We start from the raw sequence: 10,036 nt of genomic DNA, 5'->3' as shown, positions 1-10,036 counted from the left end.
GCGAAAAATAATTTAAAAATATAATTTATATTGCTGGCCTGGCCGGGGCTCGAACACAGACAGCCGTTCGCCGCGTAATCCCTAAAAAACCCCACGGCCAACCAACCTAGCCACGCCGTCTTCAATAAATAATCGCTTGAAATTTTACCGTTGAACAGTTTTTTTCTTCCATTGGGGGCGGCTCAAAAGCGGGACAAGTAGATTGTTAACTAGTAGTGCCCGTAAAGGCAGGAGAGCGCGCCGCTGACGGTGCAGTCTGCGGATCGGACTGAGGATTTGCGGACAGCCATATTCCGTTCTCTTTTCGTATCACATAGGGCTTTTTCGCCCGTCAATTTTCTCCCTCGCCCCTGAATCGCGAAGCCCCGCTGACGGTGAGGTCTGCGGGTCGGGCTGGGGATTTGCGGACAACCATATTCCGTTCTCTTTTCGTATCACATAGGCTTTTTCGCCCGTCAATTTTCTCCCTCGCCCATGAATCGCGAGGCCCCGCTGACGGTGCGGTCTGCGGGTCGGACTGGGGATTTGCGGACAACCATATTCCGTTCTCTTTTCGTATCACATAGGCTTTTTCGCCCGTCAATTTTCTCCCTCGCCCCTGAATCGCGAGCCCCCGCTGACGGTGCGGTCTGCAGGTCGGACTGGGGATTTGTGGACAACCATATTCCGTTCTCTTTTCGTATCACATAGGCTTTTTCACCCGTCAATTTTTTCCCTCGCCCCTGAATCGCGAGGCCCCGCTGACGGTGCGGTCTGCAGGTCGGACTGGGGATTTGTGGACAACCATATTCCGTTCTCTTTTCGTATCACATAGGCTTTTTCACCCGTCAATTTTTTCCCTCGCCCCTGAATCGCGAGGCCCCGCTGACGGTGCGGTCTGCGGGTCGGACTGGGGATAATAAGTGTGGCACTTTCTTATCGAAACCGTGTTTGGTCAAAAGTAAGAAGTGTGGCACTTTCTTATCGAAACCGTGTTTGGTCAAAAGTAAGAAGTGTGGCACTTTCTTATCGAAACCGTGTACGGTCAAAAGTAAGAAGTGTGGCACTTTCTTATCGAAACCGTGTACGGTCAGAAGTAATAAATAAGTGTGGCACTTTCTTATGGAAACCGTGTATGGTCAGAAGTAATAAATAAGTGTGGCACTTTCTTATCGAAACCGTGTATGGTCAGAAGTAATAAATAAGTGTGGCACTTTCTTATCGAAACCGTGTATGGTCAGATGTAATAAATAAGTGTGGCACTTTCTTATTAAAGGGAGAGTGACCGAAAAAAAAACAGTTGGTCTCATTCGATAGAACTCTTCCGCCCCCTCCGACCAACCCCCTTAAAGGCAATTTGGTTTATCGCCATGGAATTGCGAGGGCCTGGTCCGGTGAGGCGAGGGTGATCTGGGTCCCTTTCTTTCCGGACTTCTAGCGGCGGTACATCATGGGTCCCGCTGGACTTCCGGGTAGCTTATTCGTCTTGTTCCTTTTTCATTCCGGTTCGCAATGTCTTTTTTCGGTCTAGTTCCTCGGTTTTGTTTAACGGATATGGGGCGGAGTTCAAATAAAAACAATTGGTGACTTAACTTTTTCCAGTGGTCATTGGCTGGTTGGTTTCACGTGGTTGCGGGGGTTTCAGAGGTCTTTCCATTACTTTTGTTTTTGAAGAAAACATCCGGGGTTGAAATTCGGCCCTTGACAACGGATATAAGCGGGGGTATCGGTTTCTATCTTGGAGTAGGCCAAACTCGCTTCTCTGGTCTCTTTAGGGTTACCTGGAAGCCTGAACGGAGAATAGCCACTCGGAAATATCTCCATGGAGTCGCGGTCCGCTGAGGGTATTAAGTAGTTAAAGTAGACCTTGCCCGGGCGCACCTCATGATTGTTGAAGGTCTTTTATGCGTCCGCGCCAGCAAGTCTACGTATGTTGGGAAATACTGAGCCACGAAGAGGAAAGTCTTTAATTATCACCACCTTGGCGACGGATTAAATATTAGCCTTGTGGAAGGCGGGGATTTAGTCCATAATTTATTTGACCTATACTATTTAAATGATCAACTTAATTTTATGTTTAAGGGCGAGGGTAGATCATTTGCTATGATCCGTATAAATTTCACTTAATTCCAACAGATCGTTCCGAAGTTATTTAATTTTAATTTTAATGTTAATTGTAAATTAATTTAGTCAATTTGGGATAATTGTTATCGGTTGGGGTGACGATTTCCGTTCTTTTGATGTATCAAGCGTATTGATTAATTAATAGTTACTATAAAAAGGGGGCTTTTAACATAAACATTGTAACAAGATGGTCAAAACCAGTAATTCTCCAGAAGGCGAGGATTTTTATATATAAGAGAATCATGTGACGTAATCATGAGCGTATTTAAATAACACTAGCAACAAAAGCAAATAAAAAAATAAGTATGCCTGAGGAGAAGGTGAACCTGAAGGGTTACAAGTGGTATTTTCACTTGCTAATTACATGTTAAAAGAAATAGTATGTTTCTGTAAATTAAAAAACACATTGCTCACACCTCAGAAAGCAATTTTAATTTCGCCACAATAGGTGGTTTCATTTTTTTACCTGTTCTGGGATTTCTGACTAGGGTAAAAAGAGTAACCCTACTGAGTTCATTTAGTCCAAATTCCAATTCTATCTTGGCAAATAGTTGGAAGTGGAGTAAAAACGTTAAAGAATCCAAAATTACTCCCTACCCTTGCAAGTGCTTATAGACTTGTAGTAGTTAGAATGAGTTTATTTATAGTCATTCTTCCCAAGTATAAGTAAATACATTCTTGGTATTAGTAAGGAACAATGACCATATTATTTCGTAGAAGGAACTAATATTGACTGATCAAAATAGGCAAAGCTGTTTCTATTTACTTTTTAGTGTTAAGATTACAGGTTCAAAGTGGATTAAAAAAATGTATGATTTAATCATTATCAATCTATAAAAGTTTATTGTACAATATATTGTAAGTAGTTATACATTAAGTCCTAGAAAAATAAATGCATTTCCTTAGGAAAGGGAGATTTAAAATCAAAGTCCATAATAAACTTTGGATATCACAATATTGGTAGGCAGGCATATAGATTAATAATGCCTCAAAATATAGATTAAAGATTCTGATACATTTACGTTTCTCAACTGTTTGAAATAAATAGAGTATAAAAAAGAACAAATCCTTCAGAGTATTAAAATTCCCCAAAATACATCTAAGCTACACAAAGAATTGAGCTACAAAATTAGCTACCCCTAAAAGAATAATAATTAAATGCATAATTAGCACAATACATGACAATGAGTTTCTTTTGCTCAACTCTTTCATGTAAACAACGCTGGGTAGTGTAAATATATATGCTAATCCAGATAATGCTCCGCAATACCTATAAAAAAGACAATATTATGTTGACTAATTTTTAAACAATAATTAATATATTTTACCTTATAATCGTTCCAATATGTGGTAAATAAATTGCAAATAAAATGCAAGTGGTTAAGACAATCACGTTTAAAACAAAAACGTGTTTAGCTCTAAAAATTGAAAGCAATGTAATTTCTTATTCTTATTAATGTAATAATATGTGAAATTATACCCTGGATAAGCTTTGTTAAAAATTGCGAGTAGCAATTGTATTCTTGACCAATAAATGATCAACGGAAAAACTGTTAGAAGTTGAAATAGTAGGAACACGCGAGTAATAACTGCCATCAAATCGGACGGTTGGAAATTGTTCAAGATATTCTAAAAATGTATTAAAATAGTTAAAAAAAAATTTTGTTTAATGAAAAATGAACCTACATCTTGAATGCAAGATTTTGGTAACGGAAAGTAGACGTAAAAAATTGTTCCCAGAACAACGTAAGTTATGCCAACGAGGCAAAATGCAATAATCAGATCTCTAGCCTGAGAAATATGAAAGTAATAATTAATGGAGCGCAAATTAAAATTGTGTTTAATAAGTGAACTTATTTTACGTTGTTTTCAGGATTTCTCTGATTCTTAAAGAGAGTCAATACCCCATTGTGTATGAAATAGGCCATTGATAATATGCCCGTTAATGCGGGGAATGAAGCTTTAAAATCTAGAAAATTTGGGTTTTTTAAAAAGGAGTGGAAAATTACTTCCTATCAGATAACTCAAGGACGACTCACAAGGAACGTAATCAGGGCTCTTGTCATCAATGACATTGAAGTGGCCACCCCAATAATAGGCTTTCACAATGGCAAACAGGCAGAGATAAAGAACTGAAAGGGTCCCAAGGGCGTTGAACTTAGCAAAAAATGTGGGGCTCTTTAAACTTATCATTGGTCCCAAGCATATGACCAAAAATAATGGCACTGTTCCATCCAGATCCCAAACTTTGTAAAATAAGTCATCAGGAAGCGTGACATTGGACGGTATATTTGTAGTGTTTATGTTAGCAGCATCTTCAACGACACAAAACACTGAAAAAATAAATTTGTAATTTATGTAGTTATATACAGGAATATTTGTACAAATTACCATCTAATGTGGTGTTATCAACGGAGGCTGATATAATTTCACCATTAATTTTTTCTGAGAGAAATAACACTAGTTAATATTGTGAAAAATTAAATTAAATATATTATAGTATTAACCATAGAAAAACAAAACGCTGTGATATAAAAAGTTGGACATTAAAACCCAATATACGACAGCTCCTCCGAGTAATGGCACAATGGAAAAGAATAAACTAACCCATTTGGCCCATGTACCCAAATAATGGGAACATATATCTGAAAATTCTGTTGCAGCACCAACTAGACCTAAAAAAGATTTCATTAATGTTATTGAATTATTTTTAAAAAAGCAACGTATACCAGATAATTTTGGCATCTCAATAATTCGATAGGCAGTGTAGACGCATAACAAACCCATAAATACAATTAAAAATAATCCACAAGCAAATCCAGCCTAAAAAAAAAACAAAATTAATTATAATAATTCTTATAGAAATTGAAATTGTTTTTACCTTTTCAATAGCCCATGGCATACTAAGCAAAGATGTTCCCATCATTGTATTCCACATTGCAAAACTAGTGATTAAATTACCATTTAACAGAAATTACTACAATATAAAAGTACCCTTAACGTACATAGTAACTATACTGCTTTGATTTCCTGAAACTGCATCAGGAATGAGCAAAAACGGATGGAAAAATACATCAGGTACTACGTGATCAGGTATAGTCTAAAAATTTCCCAAAAATACAATCAAAATCTGTATATTTCTACAATGGCTGAAAGAAAAAATTCGTACCAACGTATCTATAGCGGGATCTGCTAATCTGCTATAATATCTGTAACGTTCATAAGTAGCTGCAACTCTTAAATCGGGATCAGCTTGAATATGACCTCTTTGGCCAACTGGATAGTGAAAAGGTCTTCTGCAATTGTACAACATAATGTAACATCAAAATTAGATGAAAGACTGTATTAAGGCTTACCTTGACCCCATTTTCCGTGATCCAACACTAGCTCCCAATTCTCCAGAATCATTTACACCTTTTATTGTCATGTAAGAGTCCTGACTGGCACTTAATAGGGGTCTTGATGGTGAAGATTCTCTCAGTTGATGCATTCTGGATTCTCTGGTAGATCTTAACAGTCGTTGATTTGGAGAAGAATCGCGAACCTTTTGCAGCCTAGAATCCATGTTGCTGCTCATATCTTCTTTCAAGTTGCTTTACTGATTTAAAAATGTGGACAGCTCTGATTGAGGGAGTTTTCCTTCCTTCGCATTTGCTTATCACCAACAGTCATTTATGTTATCTGAATGAATAAATAAACAAAATCGGGCACAGTTGAGTCCTAGTTCCAAACTTACAATTACACGATTTTTCTTCCATCTAATCAAAGGCCCAAATATGATAGGGAACTTAGGAAGAACGTCTCTATCCTATTAAAAGACCTAGACCTACTTAAAACGGACTCAATGAAACGTTCTCCTACTTTTCCATTGCACTTTAAAATTAATATCGATTTGCATTAAACGTGAGCTAATTAAATGTACATGTAATTATAGCTTTCCCTTGAAATGCTTTAAAGGTCGCTGTCAACATCATAGACATGCTGTCAAGCATTAACTACTACATAATTTTCCATTTTCAGAAAATTTCAGTTTAACAGGTTTGCCAGATTGGAAATAAAATTTTTAATTTGCCACAAAACTTATTTATTGAAATAAAATACAGAAAATAATGAAAACTAGTTAAATAAAAAACTCCCAGAGACCCATGACATGTTAAACGTCTTTGATTTTTTCTTTCAATTCTTCATTTTCCATTTTATATTTAGCAATCATATTATCCTTTTTAAGAAGACAATCATTTTTATACGCTACAAGATATTTTAACCTTTCATTGTCGTCACGTGTAAGTTTCAACTGTTCTTCCAATGAAGAACACATTTTCTGAAGAATAAGAACTTTTTTGGCCAGTGCCATACCACGAGATTCGCAAGAACGTTTCAAAGTTATTAATTTTTCTTCGTCACTCTGATAATCGTTCTGCGAGTCAATTATGTATACATCACTAGGATCTACCTTTGGTAAATTTATCGATCTTGGTGTTCTAATAATCTCACGAGTGGGGGATGATGTAACTTCATCATCATTATTTGACGGAAATACTGATGGTACAGCATCCGCCTTAAGAAGTCTGCGACCACTTGTTACTTGTTCAATGTATGAACTAGCAGTGAAATGGTCAGAGCACACCTTAGAGAATTGAGTAACGTCAAAAAAACTATCAATAGCTCGCAATTTGTCAATCCATTCCCTTCTACTTCGGCTTGTAACTGGCGGAAAACTATGAAAACTGATCTGAAAGAAATTAAAGATTAATTATAAATAAAACTACATGAAAAATAAATGTGCATAAATCACCTTTTCATTTGGTTTGCTCTTTTGACTATTGTAGCTGTTGTAACAGCCACCAACGCAACATTTCATTTTTCAAAAATTAAAGTAAACTCTCAAAATTTAAAATAAAATTTATTTAACATTTGAAAGAAACGGAAAAAATACAACTAAGTGACTTGACCGATTTTCGCATTTCAGTTTTGGAAAAGTTAGCACTAAGGATAATACGGGTACGACTAAAACAAGGAAATCGAGGAAAACCCGGAAAGCGCGGAAAACGAGGAAAATGAAGGAAAGCTACTAAATAGTAGTAATACGGCTTTGTCACACTGCGCCCAGCAAGTAAACCGCGGAAAATAATCAATGAGGAATTTTTGCCGTGCGATAAACAAACGACGGAAAAATTAAATTACGATAATTTTCGTGTAATATATATATATGCCAATTTTACGTTCTCCTACCTACGATAATTTAAATATAAAATCAGAAATTTGTAATTATAACATTTTGTTGCTAAATCGAGGAATGTAGTAAAACGACGAAAAATGAAATTATACGAATTTGATAATAATTAAAGCTATTTATTTACCATTTAAATGTTAATTCGAGTTTCTCATACTTACGATACATTAATATAAATCAGAAATACGTTGCTAAAGTAATTTTCTTTGAAAACGCGGAAAATCTAAAACAAGGATTTTTTGCAAGCAACTAAAACGAGGATTTTTAAATCATATACAATCGCCGTCACGTCGTGCGATAGATGTCGTTAGTTGTCCGGCGGCTGAGTATTTCATTCTAAGCAAAAATATATATAAAAACCATGGTTTTTATATATATTTTTGTTCTAAGTGTGTTCCTTCAAATGGACAAACCACGGAAAAATTAAATTACGATAATTTTCGAGTAATTAAGGGTTCTTATGAAGCAACTCAATGCTAATTTTACGATACTTTAAATTTAAAATCTGAAATTCGTAATTATAACATTTGGTGGCTAAATCGAGGAATATAGTAAAACGAGGAATTTTTGCAAGCGACTAAAACGAGGATTTCTTAAATCATATACAATCGCCGTCGCGTCGGGCGATAGATGCCGCTAGTCCTGCAAATGGAGAAAACACGGAAAAATTAAATTACGAGAGTATACGAGTAATTAAGTTTGCTTTTTAAGATTATAAATGCTAATTTTTGCGTTCTCGTCCCTACGATACTTTAAATTTAAATCAGACATTTGTAATTATAACATTTGGTTGCTAAATCACGGCAAATATTGAAACGAGGAAAAATGAAATTATTCGAATTTGAGAATAATTAAAGCTATTTATTAACCATTTAAATGTTAATTCGAGTTTCTCATACTTACGATGTATTAATATAAATCAGAAATACGTTGCTAAAACAGATTTCTTTGAAAACGCGGAAAATCTAAAACAAGGATTTTTTGCAGGCGACTAAAACGAGGATTTTTAAATCATATACAATCGCCGTCACGTCGTGCGATAGATGTCGTTAGTTGTCCGGCGGCTGAGTATTTCATTCTAGTGTGTTACTTCAAATGGACAAACCACGGAAAAATTAAATTACGATAATTTTCGAGTAATTAAGGGTTCTTATGAAGCAACTCAATGCTAATTTTACGATACTTTAAATTTAAAATCTGAAATTCGTAATTATAACATTTGGTGGCTAAATCGAGGAATATAGTAAAACGAGGAATTTTTGCAAGCGACTAAAACGAGGATTTCTTAAATCATATACAATCGCCGTCGCGTCGGGCGATAGATGCCGCTAGTCCTGCAAATGGAGAAAACACGGAAAAATTAAATTACGAGAGTATACGGGTAATTAAGTTTGCTTTTTAAGATTATAAATGCTAATTTTTGCGTTCTCGTCCCTACGATACTTTAAATTTAAATCAGACATTTGTAATTATAACATTTGGTGGCTAAATCGAGGAATATAGTAAAACGAGGAATTTTTGCAAGCGACTAAAACGAGGATTTCTTAAATCATATACAATCGCCGTCGCGTCGGGCGATAGATGCCGCTAGTCCTGCAAATGGAGAAAACACGGAAAAATTAAATTACGAGAGTATACGAGTAATTAAGTTTGCTTTTTAAGATTATAAATGCTAATTTTTGCGTTCTCGTCCCTACGATACTTTAAATTTAAATCAGACATTTGTAATTATAACATTTGGTTGCTAAATCACGGCAAATATTGAAACGAGGAAAAATGAAATTATTCGAATTTGAGAATAATTAAAGCTATTTATTAACCATTTAAATGTTAATTCGAGTTTCTCATACTTACGATGTATTAATATAAATCAGAAATACGTTGCTAAAACAGATTTCTTTGAAAACGCGGAAAATCTAAAACAAGGATTTTTTGCAGGCGACTAAAACGAGGATTTTTAAATCATATACAATCGCCGTCACGTCGTGCGATAGATGTCGTTAGTTGTCCGGCGGCTGAGTATTTCATTCATAGTGTGTTACTTCAAATGGACAAACCACGGAAAAATTAAATTACGATAATTTTCGAGTAATTAAGGGTCTTTATGAAGCAGCTAAATGCTAATTTTACGATACTTTAAATATAAAATCTGAAATTCGTAATTATAACATTTGGTTGCTAAATCGAGGAATATAGTAAAACGAGGAATTTTTGCAAGCGACTAAAACGAGGATATTTTTAAATCATATACAATCGCCGTCACGTCGTGCGATAGATGTCGTTAGTTGTCCGGCGGCTGAGTATTTCATTCATAGTGTGTTACTTCAAATGGACAAACCACGGAAAAATTAAATTACGATAATTTTCGAGTAATTAAGGGTCTTTATGAAGCAGCTAAATGCTAATTTTACGATACTTTAAATATAAAATCTGAAATTCGTAATTATAACATTTGGTTGCTAAATCGAAGAATATAGTAAAACAAGGAATTTTTGCAAGCGACTAAAACGAGGATTTTTTTAATCATATACAATCGCCGTCACGTCGTGCGATAGATGCTGCTAGTTGTCCGGCGAATGAGTATTTCATTCGTAGTGGCCGAATAGAGGAAAATGTAGCAGTAGATTGTTCCTTGAAATGAGCAAACCACGGAAATATTAAATTACGAGAAGTAATTAAGGGTGTTTATGAAATGTTATC

General features: G+C 35.5%; 2 protein-coding genes across 3 annotated transcripts; both read right to left on the bottom strand.

Moving 5' to 3' along the window:
• Nucleotides 1-2,991: 2,991 nt before the first annotated feature.
• Nucleotides 2,992-6,065, bottom strand: LOC149948286 (neutral amino acid transporter 9-like). The gene is made up of 14 exons (XM_090171689.1): nucleotides 5,934-6,065; nucleotides 5,460-5,784; nucleotides 5,273-5,399; nucleotides 5,109-5,203; nucleotides 4,985-5,048; nucleotides 4,833-4,926; nucleotides 4,611-4,778; nucleotides 4,495-4,548; nucleotides 4,143-4,436; nucleotides 3,966-4,072; nucleotides 3,790-3,894; nucleotides 3,584-3,732; nucleotides 3,432-3,521; nucleotides 2,992-3,373 (listed from the first exon to the last, which is right to left on the bottom strand). The coding sequence occupies exons 2-14, from the start codon at nucleotides 5,678-5,680 to the stop codon at nucleotides 3,208-3,210; spliced, it is 1,734 nt and encodes a 577-aa protein (XP_090027815.1). The 5' UTR covers nucleotides 5,681-5,784; nucleotides 5,934-6,065; the 3' UTR covers nucleotides 2,992-3,207.
• A 116-nt stretch (nucleotides 6,066-6,181) lies between these two features.
• On the bottom strand, nucleotides 6,182-7,069 carry LOC149948285 (THAP domain-containing protein 1-like). Of its 2 annotated transcripts, none has more exons than XM_090172263.1 (2): nucleotides 6,899-7,069; nucleotides 6,182-6,830 (listed from the first exon to the last, which is right to left on the bottom strand). In XM_090172263.1, the coding sequence occupies exons 1-2, from the start codon at nucleotides 6,904-6,906 to the stop codon at nucleotides 6,257-6,259; spliced, it is 582 nt and encodes a 193-aa protein (XP_090028389.1). In that variant the 5' UTR covers nucleotides 6,907-7,069; the 3' UTR covers nucleotides 6,182-6,256. The 2 variants fall into 2 exon arrangements, with proteins under 2 accessions (XP_090028389.1, XP_090028388.1); XM_090172262.1 differs by having other exon boundaries at nucleotides 6,182-6,835; nucleotides 6,899-7,064.
• Nucleotides 7,070-10,036: the final 2,967 nt, after the last annotated feature.

Source organism: Leiobunum rupestre, chromosome 4 (assembly GCF_980474605.1).
Source record: "Leiobunum rupestre chromosome 4, qqLeiRupe1.1.hap1, whole genome shotgun sequence".
Lineage (NCBI taxonomy): Eukaryota > Metazoa > Arthropoda > Arachnida > Opiliones > Sclerosomatidae > Leiobunum > Leiobunum rupestre.
Note: the sequence above shows the minus strand (reverse complement) of the source record. Positions and strands in the feature narration are given on the sequence as shown.

Bases quoted from the DNA above. Each gene is read 5' to 3' on its own strand.
- LOC149948285 (XM_090172262.1), bottom strand. From the start codon at position 6,964: ATGAAATGTTGCGTTGGTGGCTGTTACAACAGCTACAATAGTCAAAAG. The intron at 6,836-6,898 runs GTGATTTATGCA...AATTTCTTTCAG, and splicing joins AGAGCAAACCAAATGAAAAG to ATCAGTTTTCATAGTTTTCC.
- LOC149948286 (XM_090171689.1), bottom strand. From the start codon at position 5,680: ATGAGCAGCAACATGGATTCTAGGCTGCAAAAGGTTCGCGATTCTTCT. The intron at 5,049-5,108 runs GTACGTTAAGGG...TTTAATCACTAG, and splicing joins CAAAGCAGTATAGTTACTAT to TTTTGCAATGTGGAATACAA. The intron at 4,927-4,984 runs GTAAAAACAATT...TTTTTTTTTTAG, and splicing joins TGCCATGGGCTATTGAAAAG to GCTGGATTTGCTTGTGGATT.